Source organism: Tauraco erythrolophus, chromosome 4, assembly GCF_009769465.1.
Source record: "Tauraco erythrolophus isolate bTauEry1 chromosome 4, bTauEry1.pri, whole genome shotgun sequence".
NCBI lineage: Eukaryota > Metazoa > Chordata > Aves > Musophagiformes > Musophagidae > Tauraco > Tauraco erythrolophus.
The window spans coordinates 1,203,276-1,228,395 of record NC_141468.1 but is presented as its reverse complement, the minus strand read 5'-3'; the positions used below and the strand labels follow the sequence as shown (position 1 = coordinate 1,228,395).

At 48.8% G+C, this 25,120-nt stretch overlaps 1 protein-coding gene across 2 annotated transcripts in view; it reads right to left on the bottom strand.

The window, feature by feature from the left end:
* Positions 1-25,120, bottom strand: part of NRF1 (nuclear respiratory factor 1) — a 78,658-nt gene that overhangs the window by 26,568 nt on the left and 26,970 nt on the right. For both annotated transcript variants that reach the window (XM_086609915.1, XM_086609916.1), the window contains exons 5-10: positions 24,642-24,782; positions 15,459-15,617; positions 14,237-14,434; positions 12,646-12,747; positions 8,544-8,701; positions 3,400-3,524 (exon numbers count right to left, since the gene is read on the bottom strand). In XM_086609915.1, the coding sequence (XP_086466041.1) occupies positions 3,400-3,524; positions 8,544-8,701; positions 12,646-12,747; positions 14,237-14,434; positions 15,459-15,617; positions 24,642-24,782 (883 nt within the window). The remainder of the gene's footprint in view (positions 1-3,399; positions 3,525-8,543; positions 8,702-12,645; positions 12,748-14,236; positions 14,435-15,458; positions 15,618-24,641; positions 24,783-25,120) is intronic.

Sequence of the window (25,120 nt, the reverse complement as noted above, 5' to 3'; positions counted from 1 at the left end):
TTCCACCGTGCCACTTTCCACGCGCTGTTTTTGAACCCCAGCTGGAGCTTTGGGCACACCACCCCTCTCACCTTCAAACCATCTTTCCAAAACGCCGCATCCTGCAGGAAACTGCAATAATCCCAGGCTTGTGACGACACTGAGGCCATTAAACCGACCTTCCTTGGGCAGGGAGTCTGCTCTGTCCTTCACGGGCAGCACCGCACGCTGCTACAGCCCTGCGGAGGTTCTGCTCAGGCAAAAGCTTCATCAATATTTAAAGACGAAGCCAGGAAACCCGTAGCCCAAGCAGCTTTCAAGCCCTCGATCGGATCAATGTCAAACAAAAGGCTGCAGTAGGAGGATGCTCCAGCGAGCGCAGCGCAGACTGCAGGCTGGCACCGCCACCCCTCCTTCCCAACGCCGATCGAGTTTCCTCCAGCCTCAGCGAGCTGGGACGGCTCCGGCATGAGCCCATCACACAGAGCTGCCCATGGCACACATCGAAAGCAGCCCCAGAGTGCACAGTTTCCTCTCTCCAGAGCGTTTTCAGTTTCCAGCCAACTTCAGAGATGGGTGCTGCTACAATCCCCTTCGCTTGCTTTGAATATTACCCCACTTTAAATATTACTCCGCTTTAGATATTACTCTGCTTTAATGCCAGCCACTTAAGAACGAGCCAGCTGAGGCTCAAACCGTGGGGTCACTGGTTCCAGCATCCCAACTCGGAGCAGATGCTCCAGAATAGCGAGAAAACCACAAAGCACTTAGCTAGTTTGACGCTGCATGGGAGCAGGAGATCTTGTTTCCTTTACCTATCAATGTAATCAATCACAAGACTATCTGCAGCCCTTTTGCAGTTCAGCCACACTGCTGGGCTCCCCGCTCGACCAAATCGAGCCCTGGCTTCAAGACATCCATGAACATACAGAAGTTGCCTCTTTTTAGCTGTCTTGGTTCTCTCGTATCACTTAATCATTATTATTCAGATGCCAGAGAACGGATGGAAAAATACCTTATCAGAGAAGGGATGGGAAAAATACCACATCAAGATAGAAACAAAAAAATGTAAAAAAGAGAATAATTACATCTAATGGCTAAAATCAGGAATGAAACACCTTACCCGACCTCAGGCAAATTTGTTAAACTACTGTCTCAGTTTCCCTATCAATAAGATGAGGGTAAATTTATGCCCTGTTCCAGGGAGAGTGGTGTGGATAAGGGATTTGAATCTCTCAGAAAGGACCTACCAAAGGGTAAGAGCGTTCCTAGAGAGAAGCTTTTATCAGAAATATCAGCAAATTAAGACTTTGCAAGCAATAGCAACCGGGGGAATTTGCTGGTTAATACCATTATGGCTCTGGCAGTCGTTTTCCCTCTCTCTTTCCTGCAACCAGTCGCACCAAATCACTCCCTGTCTCACCCTCTCCCGACAGAACGGCACGCAGAGAGGTTTGTCCCCACTGCATCAAATAACCGAGCACGGCTGTCCAGGAGGATGCTCCACACTCACGCCCTGGGCTTCAGGGTACGGAGAAGGCAGACAAATCCTCCGCGGCAGTGCCAACACTGAAAATCCATCTGCTCTCCAGCCCCAGACAGAGACAGCAGGAATGGATACCAACATCTCCTCCATCCCTAAGGGAGATATATTAGCTGGTTACGTAATAAAACTAACAGCATGGCGCTTCCAAGGACTGCCGCGCCGACAAAGCCCTTCCCCTTAATACCACCGGAGATTAGAGCAAATCGAAGGAGAATGGAAACAAGGCGAGGGGCTGCGGGCGAGGTTTCGCACCGAGGAAAATGCTGCAGCCTCTCCCCTTAATGCACTCTAAATCCCATCTGATTTCCAACTCTGCCGCTAAAAAAAAAAAAAAAGAGAGAGAGAAAGGAAAGGGAAAAAAAAAGCCCAGCGCGCATTAAAATTCTATTAATGGTGGGTGAGTGAGGTAGAGTGACTCAGGAAGGGTGTGGAGGAGGAGAGTTGTTCGGGGGAAGCATCCAGAGGAATCCAGACCAGGAAAGCACTTTGGAAGCAGACCAAAAGGAGTCAGGGGTGCAGACCTGCTGAAGGACGCTAACGTGCTTTTACAAATCTGATTAGTTGCTGGTTTCGAGCAGCCAGGGTCAGGTCCTTCCTTCGATAAACACACATCGCTCATCCCTGGAATACAACACAACTCCACTCTTCCCTCTCGATATCAGATGCATTCCCGGCTCTGACGACAGGGTTTTCACTTCATTTCTGCTCCCTCTGCAGGCTGGCTGACTCCACAGCAAGAGACACCCCGAGTAAAATTACTCTTCCCTCCACTGCCCCGTTTTCACTGCCAACTAAATGCTGATGTTTCCAAAGCAGTGCATGTCCTGTGAGATGAGGATTTTGATGGAAGTCGAACTCGAGGTCTCATCTAGACAGATTTTTGCTTTACACACAAAGGGACAAGGCCAGAAGTCATTGCTCTGTCACTCGACCGCGCATACTTGTTCCTAATTTGATAATTAGAGTCCAAATGGCTCCGTCCTCAAGGTGACGTTTCTTTACAGCTTCACCCATTGCGTCCTTTTGGGGCTTATTTTGACACACCTCCTTCCATGAAATGGAAATAACCAGTGAGTTTCATCTTGGAAAGCATGGTAAAGGCATCAGGCGGAAGTCCAACGCAACTGGAGGCAGTGGATGAGCACCAACTAGATACGTTCGTACATTCCAGTATCGTCTCTTGAACCAGTTTCTACAAACTTACTGGTTTTATTCACCACGAGCTTAGTTTGAAGAACCGCAGAAGTCACCAGAGATGGCAGAAGAGCCATCCAGATAACAGGTGAGAAATGCTGCAGAGAATCCCTACAACTAAGCGGTTGACTGGTGGCAAGATGGAAAATAAAGCAGGGGGCAACCAACCCGAGGCTGACTGCTGCAGGACGACTGGAAGGTTCCACTCCAGCAGAAAAGCGACAGTTGCCCAAGTGCAGCCACTAAGCATGTCAAAAAAGTCTTGAGAAAGGAAGGAAATGAGTGGGTAATAAAACATTGGTCATATTCTCTGCCACTTCACAGTCAAGTGTTTTGGAGATGAGTTTATTATGGCACTGACTAGTGTTGGTTGACCAAGCTGGTCTTCCCAGTACAGATACAGAGCAGGGAGTAGTTTTTTCCCCCCAAAATAAAGTTAAATAGCAAGCTGGCAGAAGGAGGAAAAGAGCAGAGCCACCGGTGCTACAGAAGTCAAGAAGTGGTTAGGGCTACCGCTCTGTTCTGAGATTTTAAGTCACAACCCAGTTAGTGACCATCTGCAGTGAGGCAAAACTATTTTAGCAGGGAAAACGGGACATTTCAAGTAGAAGAGAGGACAAAACCCTAGCTAAGAGCAAAGAAGAAAACCAGACCAAGTAAAAGCTTTCCGGCAGCCTTACCATTGGCATCTTGGACTCCAGTAAGCGCTCCTACTGCTGCTGCAGTTTCACCAGATAAGACAATTTGTCCTCCACCTTGAAGAGTGGCTTCCGCAAGCGTGGCGACTGCATGGGCAGCTGCTTCACTGCAGGCACAGGAAAGGAGAAAACAAGAATTAGGAAGACCAGACAAACAAAATGCTCCACTCCAGCAGCATTCATTTTAACCAGGTATCACACGTCAAGAGAACAAATCCAGAAAGGAGGGATCCTTACCAGGGCCCAGATGAAGTTATCCAGAGCAGAAAATCTACAGTGGAGGAGGAATACATGGGAAGAGCCATTTTCATTGGCTTTTTTCAGCTTGCAGATCTCTTAGAGCATCCCTGCCTTCTTACCTCCTCAGCCTTTTGCCTGGGACTTTACTAAAAGATCTCAGACAACCCAAACAAATTTCTGGTACAAAACTCATTCTTTTGGCACTGTCATGTTCTGGGTCTCTACAGGTTTGAGAGCTCTACCTTTCACTACCGATTCCACCAGTTCACCTTCCACTGAAACGGGCCCAGAGGTTTACCATTACCAGGATCACATCGGCAGCTCTGCGTTTAGCTAAGACGAAGCGTTTCTCCCCAGCCAAGTGGTTTAATAATTATTTTTTAAGGAGTGATGGGCAGCTTAGCACAGTGTTCTTACATTTCTTCATACGACTGAGGTCAGACCAAAGATCCTTCTCGTGCAGCAACCCTGCTGCGAGAACAGCCAGTGCTGGATATTTAGTGTGTGTGATCCTCCCCTTCCTACAGCCTCTCAGCTTCTGATGGTCGGCAGCGTATTGATCTCCCACATCGGAGACCGCATCTGGACCACCACGTTGGATTTGGCTAATCCCCTTTGAAACTCATTTATACTTTTCTGCTTCCACAACATCCTGTAGCAATGAGTTCCACATTTAATCAGATGCTGTGCGAAGAAAAACTGTGTTCTGGTACTCTGAAAGCTACTGCCTCAGTCTGGCTGCGTCTGATATTTTGAGAAAGAGAAAATAACTGCTCCCTTTTCCTTTTCCTCATGATTTCACAGACTTCCAGTAATCCCTTTCCCAAGTTGAAGAGCCACAGTCCACTTACTGTGCAAGGACTCTTCCTGGCTTCTGATCACTCTTGACCCTTCCAGGCTTTTTCTAAAGGCAAGACATCTGTTTGAGTGGGGTGACTATTTCTCTCACTATTCAAGACGTAGACACACCGTGAGTTAGTCCAGGGGCCTAATCCTGGCTTGTTCTCTACACCTTTCCCTATAATTCCTAACACTCAACTTACTCTTTTGGCAATATCTGCTCAGCAGTGATAAAACATTCCTGGAGGACAGTCCCCTGGATGCTTTCTGGATGGTAACTGGTAGCATATAGTTAGTTCCTCCTTGGGTATATAAAGGAGATATTTCTTCACATGTGTATCACTTTGCATTTATCCACATCATATTTTATTTGCCACTTAGTTGCACAGAGTGCTGTGAGCATCTTTCAGCAGTTGTCCAGGTTTCTTCAGACCTTCTGGACAACTATTAGCTACTTTGGGTGACCTACTGCCAGTCACAAAATTATTCCAAAGTCCCCTGCTTCCTGCAGCTCAACCTCCTACCTTTTCTTACCCTAATGAACTGAAAAAGTATGGTAGGTATTTTCTTTAGCAGTTCCTGTGGAAAAGAGATCGAAGGAACCACCTAGGAGCTTCCCCTAGGATGCTTTTCCTTAACTGTCCTGCTCATTCTGTAGTAGATCAATTAACTCAAATATTTTCCAAGTACTTCCCACTGCTTCTTTCTCTTTCCTGATTTCCTGCTTAGATGCTGTGCGCTCTCCAACTCTGCTCACTCCGGGTGTATCTTCATTTCTGAACAGCCCATCTGCCTCTCAGAGTAGCTGCTAAACACTGTTACTGAACCAGAACATTTTCCTCTTCTGCTTTCCTGTTCCCTTTGACTAATCTCTCTTCTGAACCTGCAGCTATGCGAAGGTAGTTGCACTGCAGGAAAGCCAGCTACAACACAGCAAACCCGGGCGTAAGCATGGATCTACTGGTGTAACCCTGCTTCCCAGACTTCTCACAGCACTTATCCGAATCCATTTTCAAGGGCAATCGAGCATTTTAATAACTTGTTACGGTTGCATCCCTGAAAATAACAACAATCTGCAGCATAAAAGCTTTTTCCAGTTACAGTGTGCTCCACAAACATTAATTGGTTCGAATCAATGAATTAATTACCCACCTCCACTCTGTCCTCTTTTACTAGAAGGCCTAATATTTCCCATCCTCGAACCTGACAGAGGTTGCCTCATCCATCATGTCATGCCGTTGGCAGATGTACCGCTCTATATGGGACTAGGACAGACTCCGCGCGCTCGTCAGCAGCCATTGGAACAAGAGATGGCAGCTTTCAGCTAAATTAGGCATTAAGTCTCCCGAGCTGGGATGAGCCACCAGCTTTCGAGGACCAGAGCCTTGCTGAGATCTTCCTATGGGTAGGGGAAAGACTGCAGCCCTACAGTCCTACGTGGAAGGGTGTTGGAGGATTGTCACCAAGAAAGGTCTCTAGCAACTACCATGGTCAGTAGACAAAGAGGGTGACAACAAACTGGGAAACAACTGGGACAAAGATGATCCGAGGGCTGGAGCACCTCTCCTACAAAGACAGGCTAAGAGAGTTTGGGGCTGTTGAGCCTGGAGAAGGAAGGCTCCAGGGAGATCTTCCAGCAGCCTTCTAGTACCTGAAGGCGCTACAGGAAAGCTGGAGAGGGGCTTTGGACAAGGGCAGGTAGTGACAGGACACGGGGCAATGGCTTTAAACTGAAAGAGGGGAGATTTCCATGAGATCCAAGGAAGAAATTCTTCCCTCTGAGGGTGGTGAGGCACTGGCACAGGTTGCCCAGAGAAGCTGTGGCTGCCCCATCCCTGGAAGTGTTCAAGGCCAGGTTGGATGGGGCTTTGGGCAACCTGGTGTAGTGGAGGGTGTCCCTGCCCATGGCAGGGGTTGGAACTACATAATCTTTGAGGTCCCTTCCAACCCAAACCAGTCTGGGATTCTACAAAACATGAGGCTCCTCATTCCCCCTGCAATGCTGCTACAGCCTTCGCATCGCTCCTGAACTACAAGCTGTTTGAACAGACTTAACACAGGGTTTCCCTGAGTATAAACACAGCCAATCCTGTCTTGAGGCACAGTAGAGACTAAATGACTTGATGAAGGCTCTTCCATTCATATTTTCAAGGAGACTCTCTTTAGTTTTAACACCACTTCTTTTTATTAAGGATTCTTAAATTAATACAGGAAAAGGAACAGCTCATTCCAACCTTAAGAGCTAAAACTAGTAGTGATGGGATGAAATTAAAATTGAAAGCCCACTGATATTCTAGTCCAGAAAAATCTTCTCAAAAAAATAAATAGATAAATCTACTGTTTGGAAATGTGCAGGATAAAATTTGAAAGTCGGATTCCAGGGGATGAGGCTTTTTTCATAGAAACATAGAATTGTCTGGTTGGAAGAGACCTTAAAGATCATCGAGTCCAACCGTTCGCCCTGCACTGTCAGGGTCCCTAAACCATGTTCCTCAATACCAAATCCACACAGTTTTGAAACACCTCCAGGGATGGGGACTCCACCACCTCCCTGGGCAGCCTGTTCCAATACCTCACAACCCTCTCTGGAAAGAAATTCTTCCTGATATCCAACCTAAATTTCCCCTGGTGCAACTTGAGGCCATTCCCTCTCATCCTGTCATTCCTAACGTGGGAGAAGAGACCAACCCCCAAGAAACTTCCTTTCAGGTAATTGTAGCGAGCGAGAAGGTCCCCCCTGAGCCTCCTCTTCTCCAGACTGACCAGTCCCAGCTCCCTCAGCTGCTCCTCACAGGACAAGTTCTCTAAACCTTTCACTAGTTTTGTTGCCCTTCTCTGAACCCGCTCCAGCACCTCAATGTCCTTCTTGAAGTGAGGGGCCCAAAACTGGACACGACAACTGCAACTCTATGCCTAGTTACTTTAGCTGTTCTTCTTAGAGTCCTAAAAAGATCACTTGTTTTTAAAAGGCAATTTTACAGTGAAACTTTGAGTAAAAAAGTCTGTTTAACCAACCTCGTATGGTAGCATTAAAGAACATACCTGCTGGAACTGAACCTGGACTACAAAGAGAAGAAACAGTTCTAGGTGTGTTCGTGATACAACTGCAACAGCAATCTGGAAGCCCCTGGGATCAAAGTGGCTCCTTTAGCAATCTGTGTATGTAACAAGGTCTTGGAGCTTTACTCCAACCACCAGCAGTGTGGACTTGTGCCTTGTCCTACCCCTTGGCTGCTCAGTCAACAGCCTCTAGCCCAGAATCCTGATTTGGATGAGGAAAACCTTTTGTCTACACCTCAGCAGTGTGAAACCTCCCAAGCTGCTGGGGCTGATGCCGTGTTTCCTGTGGTCCTCCTGCACTCTCAGGGTGCAACTGTGGTCTGCTACAGCCATTTCTAGTCTTTGAGAACAGCAGGCAAAGCTTAAGCAGCTCACCAGAGCTGAGCAAAGACACTGCTCTCTAAAGAACTGGACATGTAAAGGACTACACTGCAGATCTTGCTACCCAAGTACAACCAAAAATCTAACAGAGCTCATTCCAAGATGAGGAGGCAGCGTTACTACTGCAGCTCTTTCACCTTCTACTTCAGAAACACGTTTGGGAGAAACCCCAAAACACTGGACTCTGGAAGAGATTCTGACTTCTAAAGAGAGAGCGTACTGCCACAGAGCAGGGAAATTCAGCCCTAGTGTTTCAGTGAGAAGCCTGAGGGTCTCTGAGGGAGACCCCGAGCAGCGTGGCTTACACGGTGCTATCTGAGCAAGTCCAATTCTGTAACCGGACGCTTGCTGTACGAATAAGATCGCCCAGAGTGTAGAGTTACCACCCATCTTTTCCTCTGTCAGGAGATTTCCATTTCAGTGTTCTTCTATGGTTACAACGGAAATCAGGAACTGTCCTGCAGACACCTGGACACGGGCTGACATAGGAATTTGCTAAGGAAAAGCCTCTACTGGGACTGTACACAGTGATCTTTGCATCATTAGAGTGAAAACATGGAAGGAAACGTCCTGCACGCATGCTTAAAGCCATCTCTCACCCATACCTGTTGAGTGCCATGGTAACAGTTGCTCCTTGTTGCATCTCCTGAGACGCTGCCACTGCTGCTTCTGCTAACGATGCCACCGCCTGCGTGGCCTCTGATGCCTGCGTTGTCTGGATAGTCATCTCCCCACCCTGTAGCGTTGCCCAGTTCTGCTCCACCTATGGGGAAACACAAAAAGAAAGGCCCTCAAGTAGGATGTTATCCCATGAATGCACAGCTGCTTCCTAAAATGAAAGAGCCAGATAGTTTCAAGAGGTCTCTGCAGTGCTCTGACTCTGAGAGACAAGGCAAAAAGGGAGGAAGTCTGTGATCCACCTGAGAACACTGCTGGACCCCACAACCCTCTATCAGCCACAAGTGAGTTTCTCTAGTCAGACCGTTATTTTAGTTGCCGTTCTCCATGAGTTCAATTTTCAAACAAGAACTTCAGTTTTCTCACATGGGTCGGGGCAATCCCAAGCACAAGGACAGGCTAGGTGGAGAATGGATTGAGAGCAGCCCTGAGGAGAAGGACTTGGGGATGGTGGTTGATGAGAAGCTCACCATGAGCTGGCTCCGTGCGCTGGCAGCCCAAAAAGCCAACCGTGTCCTGGGCTGCATCCAAAGCAGCGTGGGCAGCAGGGCGAGGGAGGGGATTCTGCCCCTCTGCTATCCTCTTGTGAGACCCCACCTGGAATACTGCGTTCAGCTTTGAGGCCCCTAACACAAGAAGGACATAAAGCTGCTGGAGCAGACCCAGAGGAGGCCACAAAGATGATCCAAGGGCTGGAGCACCTCTGCTCTGGAGACAGGCTGAGAGAGTTGGGGCTGTTCAGCCTAGAGAAGAGAAGGCTCCGGGAAGACCTTCCAGCACCTTCCAGTACCTAAAGGGGGTTACAAGAAAGCTGAAGAGGGGCTTTGGACAAGGGAGTGTAGTGATAGGACACAGGGAAATGGCTTTAAACTGGAACAGGTGAGATTTCCATGAGATCTAAGGAAGAAATTCTTCCCCCTGAGGGTGCTGAGGCACTGGCACAGGTTGCCCAGAGAAGCTGTGGCTGCCCCATCCCTGGAAGTGTTCAAGGCCAGGTTGGATGGGGCTTTGGGCAACCTGGTGTAGTGGAGGGTGTCCCTGCCCATGGCAGGGGGGTTGGAACTAGATGGTCTTTAAGGTCCCTTCCAACCCAAACCATCCTACGATTCCCACGCACATGGAAAGCACACCCCATAAACGTAAGTCCCTCAGCCTCCCAGAAATCCCTCTTGTCCAGCCAGGTCCACAATAAAACAGAACAGTGTTGACTGCTGCTGTGCTCGGATCGCTGCCTGCCCGCCGGGGCAGTTTATCAATCGCTGCATTTCTGCAGTGCTGGAACCCCAGCGTGGCTCACGTGCCCCAGGGAAACAGGCTGCACTTGCCTCACTCTTTCCATCTGTCTGCACTGTACGCTGTCATTTTGGGGAACAGTCCATGCTCCCATTCAGGATTTGTTGGTACAGCACTGGTGAACTCAGATGGGTTTGAGCCAACTGGAATTTCTTTGTGCTGCAGCAACATATTTAATAAAAGAAGATGGCAGATGCAAAGTGCTCTGTTCATATATTTCAGGTACTTTCAATTCCCTTACTCCAGACCTTCACGTAGACAGGTTTCATATTACTTCAAGTTCACTCAGTCTCAGTTGCTCATTTTCCACCTAGCTCACATTTCTCCATTTGGGACTTCACAGCTCATGAGACAATGAGTGTACAGCCACAAAATCCACCAGGATGTGAACTAAGGGCCGAAAAAAAAAAAAGAAGTGGAGGATGAAGGCCCATCAGCTGACAGATCCTACTGGCTGCTTTGCAAGATTAAGACCTGGCATATAGACCATGGCAGAGGAGATGGAACTAAGTGATCTTTAAGGTCCTTTCCAACCCAAACCATTCTACGACTCTATGATCTTCCACCACCCTCCCGTCACTGTTCTCCTCCCTGTAAATGTTTCTGGCCACTCACCATCTTGCTGAGACTCACAAACAAGAATGTTGTAGAAAGTGATGAAAAAAAGCCCTCGATTTGTTAAGATAGAGAAAGCTAAGAAGTCCCTAGAAGTGGAGATGACTCAAGGCTCCCCACAAAAGGACAAGTAAATTCTGCTGCCTTTGGGCAAGAAAAGGGTTAGTCCCATCACAGGACTAATGTTCAAGGGAACTGCTTCATCCTCCTGTGCCCAGAGCTGACCCTGGGCAGAAGGATGGAGAGCAGGGAGGAGGCAGTGACATAGTGCATCAGGAGAAGGAGAAAGGAAGTTGATTTTAGAGAAGGCAAGGCCTTTTAGGAAAGATGCAATGAAGTTTGAGTGCCCAGAGAGGAAGAAGTTGCAGATGGTAGAGATCTCAAGAGAGAGGTGGACCGAGTTCGTGGTGCTCGTTAGCCATGCCAAAACTGAACCGAAGAAAGCTCCAGCTGGGAAAGACACCCTTCCCACAACCATGCGGAACAGGAACCAACATATATTTTTTCAAACACGTGGCAACACACGTGAGTGATAAGGCAGGTCTCCACTGTGACATACAGCACACCAAAAAGACACTTAAGCTGTTTCAGAACAGGGACAGAGTAAGGCCTGGAAAAAAGGGGAGACTGTCCAGGCCCTTCTCCACACTAAAACGAAGGTTGTGCTGTGGAGATACTAGTCAGCATCCCTGCTCTTTGCTGCTCAGTGTCCTACAAACGCATCAATTCACTCAGAGATAACTCAGATCTTCAAGCAGCAAGAGACAGTAGGACAAAAACATCCCTGGAAAGGCTGCTGGCAGGCTGTGGATCTATCTGTGCAGAGAAACAGCACCCATCCCCAAAGTAAGTTTACTTTTCTATCTTTATTTTGTCCAAGATATCGCTTAGACTTTCCGTTCACATTAGGAACTAGATGCCTGTGTTCCCCTGATTTCTGTTTGTGCCTTTGAAAACCTTCTTTCAGATCTCGAGGGATATAACCGGTTCTTGAAAACCCTCAAAGCTGCTGCAAAGTACTTCAAGGTCAGGGCCCCAATGCCAGGCTGTTTGACTGCGGGTCTGAGCTGGAAACAGGGACTGGTGCAGGGCAAAGCTGTTCTGTGCTGCCACCTGTCGCTATGAAAGCCCTAAGCACACAGAGCAGACCAGACCCATCCCTGGCAGTGTTCAAGGCCAGGTTAGATGAGGCTTTGAGCAACCTGGTGTAGTGGAGGGTGTCCCTGCCCATGGCAGGGGGGTTGGAACTGGATGGTCGTTGAGGTCCCTTCCAACCCAAACCATTCTGTGATTCTATGATTCTATGACCTGACCACTCTGGCACGCAAAGGGGCAGAAAGCGACCTGCAGTCTGGTTAAAAGGTGGGCTTGGGGGTGAAGAGGGTAAAAAAAAAAATTTAAAAAATTAAAAAAATCTTCATAATCTTAAAGGAATGTTCCTTAAACACACATAAATACCTTTATAACTCAAAAAAAAAAAAGGTGGAAAAATAAATGCATGCAAATTTGAGCATCCAGATTTAGGAATCAAAATGGCCTCGGCAAAATAACTTTGCCAAGTTGTAAAGAAGTGGAGGAAACTTGCAGAGTAAAGGGCACGGTAACTCCGCGGCAGGCGGCGCTCTCGGGGATTTACTTGCAAACCTCCCTAAAAGCCGCGGCAAAGGACCGGTCCCATCGCATCCAGAGATCAGTAGCCAAAACCTCACAGGATTTGCCCACAGCCATGCAACACCCTTTGCTAACCACAGGCTCAACATATCCCAGGCATCGCTCCCAACCCTGAACCGACAAACAAGCACCCAGGGTGCACAGCTCACACGGAACTTATTCAATATTAATTCACAAATGTGTACTTGAGTATGTCTTTAAGTCTCTGTTGGCTACAGCAGATCTCACAAAATAAATAACCTATGGGAGATATCAAAAAAAAAAAAAAAAAAAGGATTAAATTCAGAACGGAGGCTTCCACCATAACAGCATTTGTGCAGTCCTAAGTCAAAATGACAACAGTTGGGCACTTGGTATGCCACCACTTCCTTCTAGAGAATATTTAATTTCAAGGAATTTCAGAAAGGATAATCCTGGTTCGTGCACCACGACCGTGACCCAGGTCCTCACCTCTCCATCAGTCACTGCAGAGTAATTGACTTGCGCGACGGTAACCGTGGTGGGCAACTCCGAGGCATCGGCCAGCGTGGCAACTGTGGCACCGGTGCCAACCTACGGAAGGGAACAAAACAGAGTTGAACACACTCGTTGTCGCAGGAAAATGTCCACGCTTCTCCCACAAGGTGGAAGGCCCTTAAAAAAGCACCGAGTAGTCCTGGATCAGAACACCCTGCACATCAGCCCTCTTTATAATGCTCCTTGCTTACCATTCACCGGGTCTTTCATCTTCAGGCACAGTAGCTCATCCTCAATACCCCACTGCCTTTGGAAATTACCTTTTCCCCACTTAACAGCTGGGAAAAGACAAAGGTGGGGAGCTTTGTTTCTAAGGAAAATTAAACCTTTAAATGCTAGAAAGTCAATGGGATCTCAGGATCAAACAGAACCAGCTTGGCAAGTCTGCCAGGCCTTGGAGAGGGGAACAGAAAGCTGTTAAAATTGCTGGGAAGCTTTCATTTGAAAAAACAACACAACCAACCACCCAAAAAACCCCACATACCATGTTTTTATCTTCATGGTTGTGAGATGAGAACAACCAACAGAAAATTATGTTTGATACTTCAAGAACAACATGATGCTCAAGAGGGACAAAGGGCTGGGCCAGTTAGGTATGAAAGCAGTGGTGGTTTGGAGGCAGGGACACAGGGGAAACTGAGGTTCAAATCCCACACCCAACGAGGAGCTCTTGGGAAGTTTCATAGAATCACAGAACGGTTTGGGTTGGAAGGGACCTCAAAGATCATCCAGTTCCAACCCCCCTGCCATGGGCAGGGAAATCTTCCCCTAGATCAGGTTGCTCAAAGCCCCATCCAACCTGGCCTTGAACACTTCCAGGGATGGGGCAGCCACAGCTTCTCTGGGCAACCTGTGCCAGTGCCTCACCACCCTCAGAGGGAAGAATTTCTTCTTTATATCTAATCACAATCTCCCCTCTTTCAGTTTAAAGCCGTTGCCCCGTGTCCTGTCACTACACACCCTTGTCCAAAGCCCCTCTCCAGCTTTCCTGTAGCCCCTTTAGATACTGGATCATGAGGATAAATATATATTTGGTGTGTGTAATATATATATTACACTGCAGGCGTAAGATGAAGAACAGAGGGCACAGAAACACCTAATGCTGTAGATGAAGCTATGTTTCATGCCATTGAAGAAAGGCAGTCCCACCACCTCTCCTCCCATCGCTCCATCCCATTGCCACCACTGGCGCTGTGTGGCCACCTCACGAACTGTGTTTGTTCATAAATGGGTTCATTAAATTCAGGCCAGATCCTCGAATTGCTTGACCAAATAGCTGCAGAAATGCTTCTGCAGGAAGCAGGAGCATAAGGGATGGGAGCAGGGAAGAGAGAGAGGATGAGATGGCTTCTTTGGGTGGGAGCATTGGGTTAAGAAGCCCGCTGGCTACGACGTACAGATTGAGACAAAATTCTTGAAGGACACGTTACGCTACCAAAAGGAGGTTGCTCTAAACCACCTCCCTGACGCAGCTCGATCCCGAGTCAGCTGTGCTGGAAACGCAAAGCCGGAAGGTTCCACTCACCTGGATGAGGGACACGGTGCCATCGGGGTTACTGAAGGTTTGTACCACTGTCTGCGACGGCACCAGGTGTGCTATACTGTGTGTGGTCGTAGTCTGCTGCTGTGTCTGCTGATCCTCGAACGCATAGAGCAGGTCTTCACGCCCGTGCTGCTTGTAGCAGTTCTTCACAATAGTCCGGAGCGCTTGGGTCCATGACACCTACCAGTGGAATCGAAAGGAGCCAAGAGTTGGTCTAAAGACGTTTTCTGAACCACTGCAGTGCTGCCACCACTAGGATTTGCGCGCTTATCTTTACTGGGTTTTATTGAGTGGTTTTCAATAAATTCTCAAACAAACAAAAGGCCTCCAATATCTAATCCCTGTCTTCTCATCCTCCACTTTCCTCAAGACTCAAAAACCACCCTGGAGAGCTATTGCATTTCTGTGTCCTGACAGAGAATGAGCACATCTGGCCAAGGGAAAGGGAAGTTTCTCAATGGAATCTGTTTCACCAGCTTTCACGGAATTCGAAGGGATTAGGGCCCACAAGTAGAAAACCACCCCTACCTAGGAAGGCACCGGCTGCCACAGCACCATCTCCAGCCTCACTAGGCATCCCTCCCACCCAACCAGACCTACATCAGCCTGCACAAGTCCTGCCCCTTGCACATCTGGCAGCATTTTTGATTATCTTTGTGACAGGTTGGTAGAAACATCATCTGTGTACAGGATCCATGGCTGTAAGTGATACCCAAAGCTTTTTCACCCAGTTCTCTCATTTTTTCCTGGCTTCACTGCTCATCCTTGACCGCGTCCCTTTAAGTACCAAGGTCCCTGCGGCTCTGGATGGGACAGTATCTCTTCAAAGGCTTCCAGAGGCCGTGATACAGACTCTACGGCAAATGACCCACATACTTGGGGAGCAGACTTGTCTTAGGCTGGGTGGGCTGCTCCGTAAGGCCACGGAGGTGAGCAGGTGCTGCAGTTAGTGAAAGGGCACCCGCTGCAGAGAGAGACGTGGTGCAAACACCTGCTCGTCACACAACCCCAGCAGGGACAGAGCAGATTGAAGGTTACACCTCTCTCATCTCATTGCCCTCCCAGGCTGAAAGTCTGAGACAAAGTCAAGGATGGGCCAACATTGTAGTTTCTTCTGTCACTCGAGGTGAAAACTATTCATACACAAGCTAGTTGCAAGCCCCTGTGCTCAAGTTGAAGGCAGACAGACATGGGAGACACACACCCGCTGCTTCTGTTCCTCTGTGCGGACATCGCTGCGAACGTTGGCCCATGGAATGTCCTCAGGCCACCAGATGGGCTTGCAGCTTTCCTTGCCCCAGCCTGGTTTCCCGCGACCCGTGGAATACTTCAGCATCTCAGGGATGAAAGCTCGCAGCTGTGCCTGGAACAAAGCACAAGAAGGTTAAGAGTTTTTTTAGGAACTCCTATCTCTGGTAGTTTTGAGGTGCACAGTACGAAGTTATCACATTTAATTTCCATCCTGTTGGAACCATCAGCTACAAGACGCCTGAATGCCTAAGGAAGATGGACAAACACTTTACCGATGCCCGTGCAAACCTCGTGAAGTTCAACAAGGCCAAGTGCAAGGTCCTGCACGTGGGTCAGGACAATCCCAAGCACAAGGACAGGCTGCGCAGAGAACGGATTGAGAGCAGCACAGAGGAGAAGGACTTGGGAGTGCTGGCTGATGAGAAGCTCAACATGAGCCGGCACCGTGCGCTGGCAGCCCAGAAAGCCAACTGTGTCCTGGGCTCACCCAGAGCAGCGTGGGCAGCAGGGCAAGGGGGGGGATTCTGCCCCTCTGCTCTGCTCTCCTGAGACCCCCCTGCAGTGCTGCATTCAGCTCTGGGGTCCCCAACATCAGAAGGACACGGAGCTGTCGGAGCGTGTCCAGAGGAGGCCATGGAGATGATCTGAGGGCTGAAGCACCTCTGCTATGGAGACAGGCTGAGAGAGTTGGGGCTGTTCAGCCTGGAGAAGAGAAGGCTCTGGGGAGACCTCAGAGCAGCCTTCCAGTACCTAAAGGGGCTACAGGAAAGCTGGAGAGGGGCTTTGGACAAGGGCGTGTAGTGACAGGACACGGGGCAATGGCTTTAAACTGAAAGAGGGGAGATTTCCATGAGATCTAAGGAAGAAATTCTTCCCTCTGAAGGTGGTGAGGCACTGGCACAGGTTGCCCAGAGAAGCTGTGGCTGCCCCATCCCTGGAAGTGTTCCAGGCCAGGTTGGATGGGGCTTTGGGCAACCTGGTGTAGTGGAGGGTGTCCCTGCCCATGGCAGGGGGGTTGGAACTGGATGATCTTTGAGGTCCCTTCCAACCCAAACCACTCTATGATTCTATGATCTTCTCCCAAGAGTCAGCTGAGAACGAGCAGAAAACAAAATTAAGTCAGCCCATTAAAACAGTAAGGCACAAACACACACTGTATTAACTCACTTCATGGTTCAAACACTACCATGAAGAGAGCCAGCCAACTTGAAAATGGAAAAAAATAATAATCAGAATAATGCAGAAAAAACCTGTGCTCATTGTCCCCACAGCGACAGGAGCTCAGACTTGAGCTGACGTACGTTGTACAGAGATGCTGCAGAGGATGGAGCTTCAGTGAGCTGCTCGAATGTGAAAACCAGAATATCACACATACACTCCACCCCTGCAGAACATAACACACACTGGACTAATTTCCTGAATCTATTTTTAGCTTTTGCCAAAGTGGAGACACCTTTCAACCTGATTTTACTTCTCAACACCCACAGAAGCTGCTCGACCAGGGACTGCCTTTACCATCAGCAGACAATACCTTAAAAATACACTTGCAAAGCAAATCGAGCAAATATGTCACCCCCAGCAAGGAACATCCTTAGTGTTACCAAAGAGAACACCAAACTCACACAGGGTTTTATGACACATTTGGGTTTTGTATCGGGAACTGCCTGGAGCCTCAGGAAAAGGCTGATTCAGCTGCAGAAGCAGAGCAGGAAGAGAAGCAGAACTCACGACCACATGCGTCAGAGAAAACCACTTAACTTAAATCTAAATAGCTGCATTGAAGAGCACCTTCCTGCACCCTTTCATAGCTTTAATAGCAAGTTATTTGAGCTTGTGACAGTGCCACTGGGAGTCCTCGGGCCACCTTAAAGCCCTGAGACACCTGCATGTTCAGGGCTTTGGGGTATGGCCATGGAAGAGCACGCCGGGGCCAGCACCGGTTGCTGCCACAGGCAGCAGAGACACGGGTCAGCTCAGGAAGGACTTCTCACCCATCCCTGATCTTCTGCCATAAGAGTGTCCCTTCCTTCCAGCCATCATCCTGCTTGAATGACATCCTGGTTCCAGTCTGGATATTGTATCCAGAGTCTCCAAGCTGTAAATCAATTCATTCACAAACTGCCTTTTCCTTGTTAGCATAGGGACTATGTACTGAAGTCCCCCAAAACGTTGGTCTGACAGAGGAAAGGAGGAATGCTTCAGAAGAACAGGAGACTGCAGATAGTCCCTGTGGTCTCTGCAAAAAGCCTCGAGCCCCTAAGCACATTGTTAAATGCACCAGGATGTGCAGCAGCTCTTAGCTCTTCCGGACACAGAACTGCTCTTCAAAGCCAGAGCCTAACTGGAAGATGGAAATTTAAGTGTGTTTTGGTAGAAAGAAAACAATTTCTTTGTATGCATGATTTACGACATTGCACACAGTTTCCAGCAGTAACTGGGGACTTCAAAGGCAATAAAAATCCAGTATACTCGTGGGTCCATACACCGTGTATCTGCTGCACACCCTAGAAAAACCACCCCTGCCCAGAGAAACAGCACTTTGGTTCTTCCACTGCACAGACATCCTGAGCCATACCAAAACCCTGAATTACAAACAGAGGCACAAAAAAACCACTTTGGTGCCCTTTTTCCCAGCCCAAGCCAAGCCTGTACATGATGCACCTTCCACCGCAGGGCCAGCGGTCACCCTGGCGTGCTTCAGGATCCCCAGTCGAGGACCCATTTATTCAAATGAAGCTGCTAACAGCACGGAGTTGCCTGGAACAAAAACAGTTAAAAGCTGCTTCCCAGAATCGCTATCTGCAAGCCATGCTCCTTGTTACCAGATGGATTAATTGCTGGTCCGAGGGAGCTCAGCAGCTCCAGCCACTTGTTAAGGAGGGTTTGGCTTTAATCCGCAAGGGAGACAATCAGCAGCGGCGTTACAACCTGCTCCAGCGCGAGGACTTCTCTAATTAGTGCCGTAACGAGACCTCACCCGGGCAGCTCCCGGGGCTCTGACACAGGCTACGGCACGGAGACAAAGACCCTGCACCTCTCGGGGCGCAGCTGCGAGGAACCGGTGCGACCGCTGCAGCTGCGGGAGCCAGGTGTTCCGCTGGCTCCATCCACCAACCACCTGAAAATCAAAACTCTGCTCAAAAAAAAAAGACAGCAGCACACTCTGGTTTGCACGTTCTAGTATTGAGGGTTTGAGGGAAACTGTAAGAAATGTTGCTTTGATACCCTTTGGTAGGCAGACTGAGTGTCTTCTAAGTTTCAACATTAAGCTCAAGTGTTAACAGTAGTGAGCTAATCTTGATTCTACCAGTTGCAACCTCCCAAAGCACTCCAGTGCTGAAACAACAACAAGTTGTCCTGCATGTGGAGCACCAAGCAATTCTCTGGTCTTAAGGTTTATGTCCTGGTTAGTGGTTTCTAGAAGGGAGCGAACCCTGTGGCTGGGAATTTTCTACCTGTCCCCACAGCTCAGTCTCAGGATTTCAAAGAAGCAGCACTTGGGAAAAGCACAGTTGAGTCCGTGCAGGATCTCGGCTGCACCTGAAAGTGGAAGAGGGCAAAGCAGCAAGTGCAGCAAAGCACCCAGGTGTTTTGTTCACTGGCCCTTCTTTCTGCAACAGCCAATTTTAGACTGTATGTTCTTTAAGTTTAAAAGTTCCAATAAATGTTTAAACATTCAGATTAAAAAGCCAGGCGACTGTCAAGGTAGCAACCAAGCTGTCACCATGAATTTCCTGCTATGAAAACCTGCATGGCCCTGACCAAACTCTGCAAGGTCTCACTGCTGGGGGCTTTCTGGCAGGCAGGATGAGAACGGGCTTGCTGCTGCCATCAAATTCATCAGGGCAAAGATGAGGTGCAGGGTCAGCCTGGGTGTCCTCAAGAAGAAGCAATGGTGCTCAGCAGACGCAGTAGTTTATGCCTGGCCACAGGAATTAAACCTGAAATTAATGAGCTGGTCATCAGTGCAAAAAGCAGGAGGTGCTGTGGGTCTCCCCACGGAAGTGTCTGCTCATGGATTTACTCCTTATGCAGATCTTTCTTCTCTTTCTCCCTGAAACCATGGTCAAGTCATAAGAATCACAGAACGGTTTGGGTTGGAAGGGACCTTCAAGATCATCTAGTTCCAACTCCCCTGCCATGGGCAGGGACACCTTCCACTACACCAGGTTGCCCAAAGCCCCATCCAACCTGGCCTTGGACACTTCCAGGGATGGGGCAGCCACAACTTCTCTGGGCAACCTGTGCCAGTGCCTCACCACCCTCAGAGGGGAGAATTTCTTCCTTAGATCCCATCGAAATCTCCCCTCTTCCAGTTTAAAGGCACTGCCCCATGTCCTGTCACTATACACCCTTGTCCAAAGTCCCTCTCCAGCTTTCCTGTAGCCCCTTTAGGTACTGGAAGGTCTCCCCGGAGCCTTCTCTTCTCCAGGCTGAACAGCCCCAACTCTCTCAGCCTGTCTCCATACAGAGGTGCTCCAGCCCTCGCATCATCTCTGTGGCCTCCTCTGGACCCACTCCAGCAGCTCCATGTCCTTCTTGTGCTGGGGACCCCAGAGCTGAACGCAGTATTCCAGGTGGGGTCTCCCGAGAGCAGAGCAGAAGGGCAGAATCCCCTCCCTCGCCCTGCTGCCCACACTGCTTTGGGTGCAGCCCTGGACACGGTTGGCTTTCTGGGACGAGTGAATGAGTGACTAGTTCTGACGTTTCAGAGGGGCACACCTGGAGACCAGGCTGTCCCTCTCATGACCACCATCTCCAAGCAGAGTTTGGACATCCGAGTACTGGACACAACTGCTTGCTCTTGCTGGAAACGAGACATGATGCAGGCTCTGAGCTTAAACACTGTAAAAGCAGGCAACCACCTGCACGACAGTTCCAAGTATCTCATCCCGCATCCAGTACCTTCCAGGACTTGCTACCCTTCCCACTGCTGGAACAACCATCCAGTGATAGAGCTCAGCTGTACAGAGGACCCGATTCCTAGCTCTGGGGTGCCTCCACTGCAAAACAAGGATGCTCCCTCTGGCCCACGCCTACAATGTGCTGGGAGAGCAGGAATGCAGGCTGTCCCCATCCCACGCCTCTGGTGAGGACCAGAAGGACACCAGCAACCCTCACGCCCGGGCGATGGGGTCCAGCACTGCAGGATCCTCCCTGCCACTCCACGGAGAGGATCCAACAGCCGCAAACGGAGTTTAGTTACCGTTTTTTGGTGCTTGGCCTCCCCTACACACCAACTGTCACGTGCAGAACAATATCTGTTGTTTGTGCTAAAGCTTTTTGCAGGGCAGCATGCAAACAGACACCAAGACGATTTTTTGGGAGGCCCAGATAAAACTTCGTTGGGTTCCATAAGCAGATGGCAAATCACAGGAACATACTAAGTTTTAAAAAAAAGTCAAATTAAAGGAGAAATCGCTTGTTCAGAAAAGCACAAATTCTGGTGACCTTGGCGAGAGCTGACTGAAGCATCGACCTCGGCGTTACCCAATCTTACTCCTTAATCATATCAGTGAGCAACTGGGAATGAGTTTAGGGGCAAACTCGGCTCTGACGTACAGTGCCAACGTAGCCAAAGTCCAGACAGCAAGGAGATTTCCCTGTGTGATGGCTCCAGGGTGAAAGCCCCGCTGCAATACGGTTTATTTCTGCACAGCCGAGGTGGGCGACGCTCTCCACTCCCAAGTTGAAGTCTCTTTGCTCAGGTTAGCAAATTTATTTCCCTCAAGACCACCAGGGAAGCAGAGCAATTAAAAGGAGAGTTATTTATTTTCCTCTCCTGGTTGAGGAGCTAATGCCTCTACCACCTGCCTGCTGACACCTGCAGCTGCTGAAAGCAGAGGCCTCGTTTTTCCCCTCCCCATGACACACCTCTTAATCGTGCAGCCCAATTGATCATAGAATCATAGAATCACAGAATGGTTTGGGTTGGAAGGGACCTTAAAGATCATCCAGTTCCAACCCCCCTGCCATGGGCAGGGACACCCTCCACTACACCAGGTTGCCCAAAGCCCCATCAGCCTGGCCTTGAACACTTCCAGGGATGGGGCAGCCACAGCTTCTCTGGGCAACCTGTTCCAGTACCTAAAATATTTATATTTATAAATATTTTGGTTTTCCGTAGGGCTTTGTGCAACTTAGTTGAAAAACCTCATTTCTTGTTAGCAAATCCAAAAAAAAAAAAAACCCATGGCACCTCTAGCAGTGCAACAGGTTGCAGCGATGTAGGAGTCAGTTATCACTCACGCTCTCAAATGAATGTATTCTACACTGTGGCCAAAAAAAGACTGCACGGTGTCCTCATCATGTTCAACATATCTGTGTTTTGTTTCTGTTTAAAGTTTGCCCCCAAGTCTGGCAAAAACCTCATATAGCAGCCAAATGCTTTCAGCAACAAAATCACCTCCTGAGTACCACGTGCCCCACCTTACTCCTGGAAATTTTTACAAGAATTTTACTCCTGGAATTTTTTACAAGAAGACAGACCTGCTGGGTTATGAAAACCCACCCACGAGTCTGCAGTCCTGCCCATTCATCCCAGTGCTCTGCCCTCAAGTGGCCTGCAGCCATTCAAGGATCTCAAAAGTTTTTTAAAGGCAGCTACAAAACATCATCCCTATATGATACGTGGGGAAACCGAGGCAGCGCAGCACTGGGTGCCCACGACACGCACGCACGCCGCAGTGGCTGGGCTAACTGGGACAGCCCTGGTTAGCCAAACAGGCAACGAAGAGCATGGACTCTGTCCACAACTCTGGAGAAAACTCAAAACCAGCTTTGTCAAGAAGATATCGCATTGCACTAAGGTGGTGAGGGCTGCTCCTAACGAGATATTTGCTTTACCGTAACGCAGCACGAGAGGACTTGAAATAAGAGGTTCTACATTCCACTGGTGTAGTGGAGGGTGTCCCTGCCCATAGCAGGGGGGTTGGAACTGGATGATCGTTCAGGTCCCTTCCAACCCAACCCATTCCATGATTCTATGATTGCTGTGCTGTTGCATCAGCACTTTGCACGCTTGCTGACCGAAGGCCCTGCAGAACGTGGAGAAGAAAAACTGTTTCTCATTTAACAGAGCCACAAGAAGCCTGGGAACACGGGAGTGTTGGGCATGGAGGGGGAAAAAAAATCTAGTGCCTCGGACTGGAGAGCTGCTTCACATGTGGAAATGCAGAGCAAGCAAACCCCAGGGGTGACTGGGCTCAGCCAAATCTTTGTGCAAGGCTTCCTGAAGGCCAAGGCCATGTCATGCTTGGGAGAAAAAAAGCCAACCTTATTTTTAGCCTAACATGAAAAGCATTAGTATTTTATCCATAGAAGTCTATGGATATTAGTATTTTATCCATGAAATGGAAGCAGAAAGCACTTAAGTAACCTTTGATGTTAAAATATTTAATTTCCAACTCTATCCCACCCCCAAATAAACAATATGCATTATAAATGCAGCTGAAGGCTTCTCTGAAGCGAGAGCTTGTTGCTTTTACTGCTGCTTTGATGGCACGTGCAACATTAGCAGCCAAACAGCTGGCAGATCTTTTTATTGGCCCTTCTATACGCTCGCACGCTCTGCGCACTGCAAACCAGAGAAGTTTCTCAGATGTCTTACTGGATTGCAGCAACCTGTTCTGGTTTCACATCCTGACCTCATTCATCCACGCTCGCTTCTCTCTCTTTCTCTCTCTCGTTTCTTCCCAGCACTCCACCAGCAACAGCTCGTTGTCTTTGTTCCTTCCCCAGAGCCCACGTGCTGTGGGTAGGGGCACCTCCAGCTTTGCTACTCAACGGCCTCCCTCTGCCCAAGCAAACCTCCACACAGACGTCTCCTCCTCCTTGTTTCGAGTCCCAGGCACTTCTCTTGCTGTTACTCAGCTTAATTACTACAGTGACGGAGCCATAAGGAAGTCAGATAAACACAAACGTTTTGTTTGCCAGCACAAATTAACTCAGAGCTACATACCCCTGATCTTTTGACGGTCTTTCATTCTACTTTAAAAGTAAAATGTTTTAATTTTTTACTTTCCATTTCCACGGGAAACTGATAATGACAGAAAACAAAAGCTGCCTGCGAACAGCTCTTGCAGATGCCACCTTTCGCAGTGGCTTAAAAATCCAGCAACTAAGTTTTGTCTTGTGTTGTCATGGATTAGGAACACGATCTGTCACCAGTGGATTTCTTCATAAAATTTTATGAGAAGTGTGAGCTTGTCTGATTCCACCTAAAGTAATGGAAATGGTGTTTTGACCAGAATGTGATCTTTCCGCAGAGCACAGAGGAAATCTGCACATCTTTACTCTACTACAACACCTCTTTGTATGTTTCCCAAAGTCTCCAACCTTTCCATCTTGCTACTCCCTCTGGAGAAACTGGCTTTCAGCCTTTAAAATTTCTTGTGGTGCATCAGACAATGTATCCAGAGCCTCCTGCAAAACATACTCACCTGCATTCAGGTCCTTCACCTCAGGGGAAGGAGAATTCCCTACAGATGATCCCTCCCATACCAAGGAAGCTTCCCTGGGGTAGTCCTCTCCACTTTCTCTTAGCAACAAGGAGGTCAGCAAAGGGCTGAACCTAGAGCAAAAGGGAGTTCCCTGCATCTCCAGGGCAGGTGACATCCTGTCTCCCTCAGACGTATCGCACTCAGGGTCTGATCTGGAGTTAAGCCACCAGCAAGCTCTCCTCTGCTCCAATCCACAGCAGAAAACAGAGGAGGGAACCAACTAGAGCACACAAGAAATGTCCAAGTAGGATAAGCCAAAGCAGCATTTCACAACGACCTTCCTGACTTCAGTGCCTAAAAATCACCACAAAGCGCAGAACAAACAGCCACCCTGCGCACGGTTTATGGGAGGTGACAAAATCAGCTCGAAGGGGAACGTTCCCAGCACCCTGAGCTCCAGTCCTTACTGGCGTTTCTACCACTGCATGTGGAAAATAAGCATCAATAACAAAGCTTCACATCTAACTACTCTCTGAGCTGTTACAGTCCCACGGGAAAGAAAAGATCTAACGCATCCCCTGGAGATGTAGACATAAGCTGCAAAGCAAAATAACAGACTGCGACTGCAAGATGCCAAACGTCTCTCTCCCTCTCTCTCCAGTTCTGCCAAGTTTCTGCCACGTCTGGTTGCTTACCTGGGTCATCTTGTCCACCGAGACGGGAATGCCGTCGATGGTGAGGGGTGGCAACTCCGAGTTAACCTCCTGAGGCGCAGGAGCATGCTCCGCTAGTGCGGATTCCAAGTCTTCCAGAATCATGCTCTTGTACTTGCGTACCTGTGGGGAATTGTTAAGCTCAGGTAAACAAGGTAAGGAGCACCAGGAGAGGGGAGGGCAAGGACACAGGGCCAGCCAGCTTCCCCAGGGTGCTGCAGAACAGAAGGAGCAAACAACTCGGCAGCTGGCAAGAGAAAATACCCACTGGCCCCGAAGACTTGGCCGCATCGAAAAGCTGATGATGAAACATCAAGTAACACTGGCAAGTGGAAGTATTTACGGGATTAAAAGAAAAGTTCTGAAGCAAGGCTTATCATGGTCAGGATCTGCTCCCTTTGCTGTCTGGTCTGGAACAAGGTGCAAGCACTGACAGCCAAGTGGAGTTCAAACATGCCATC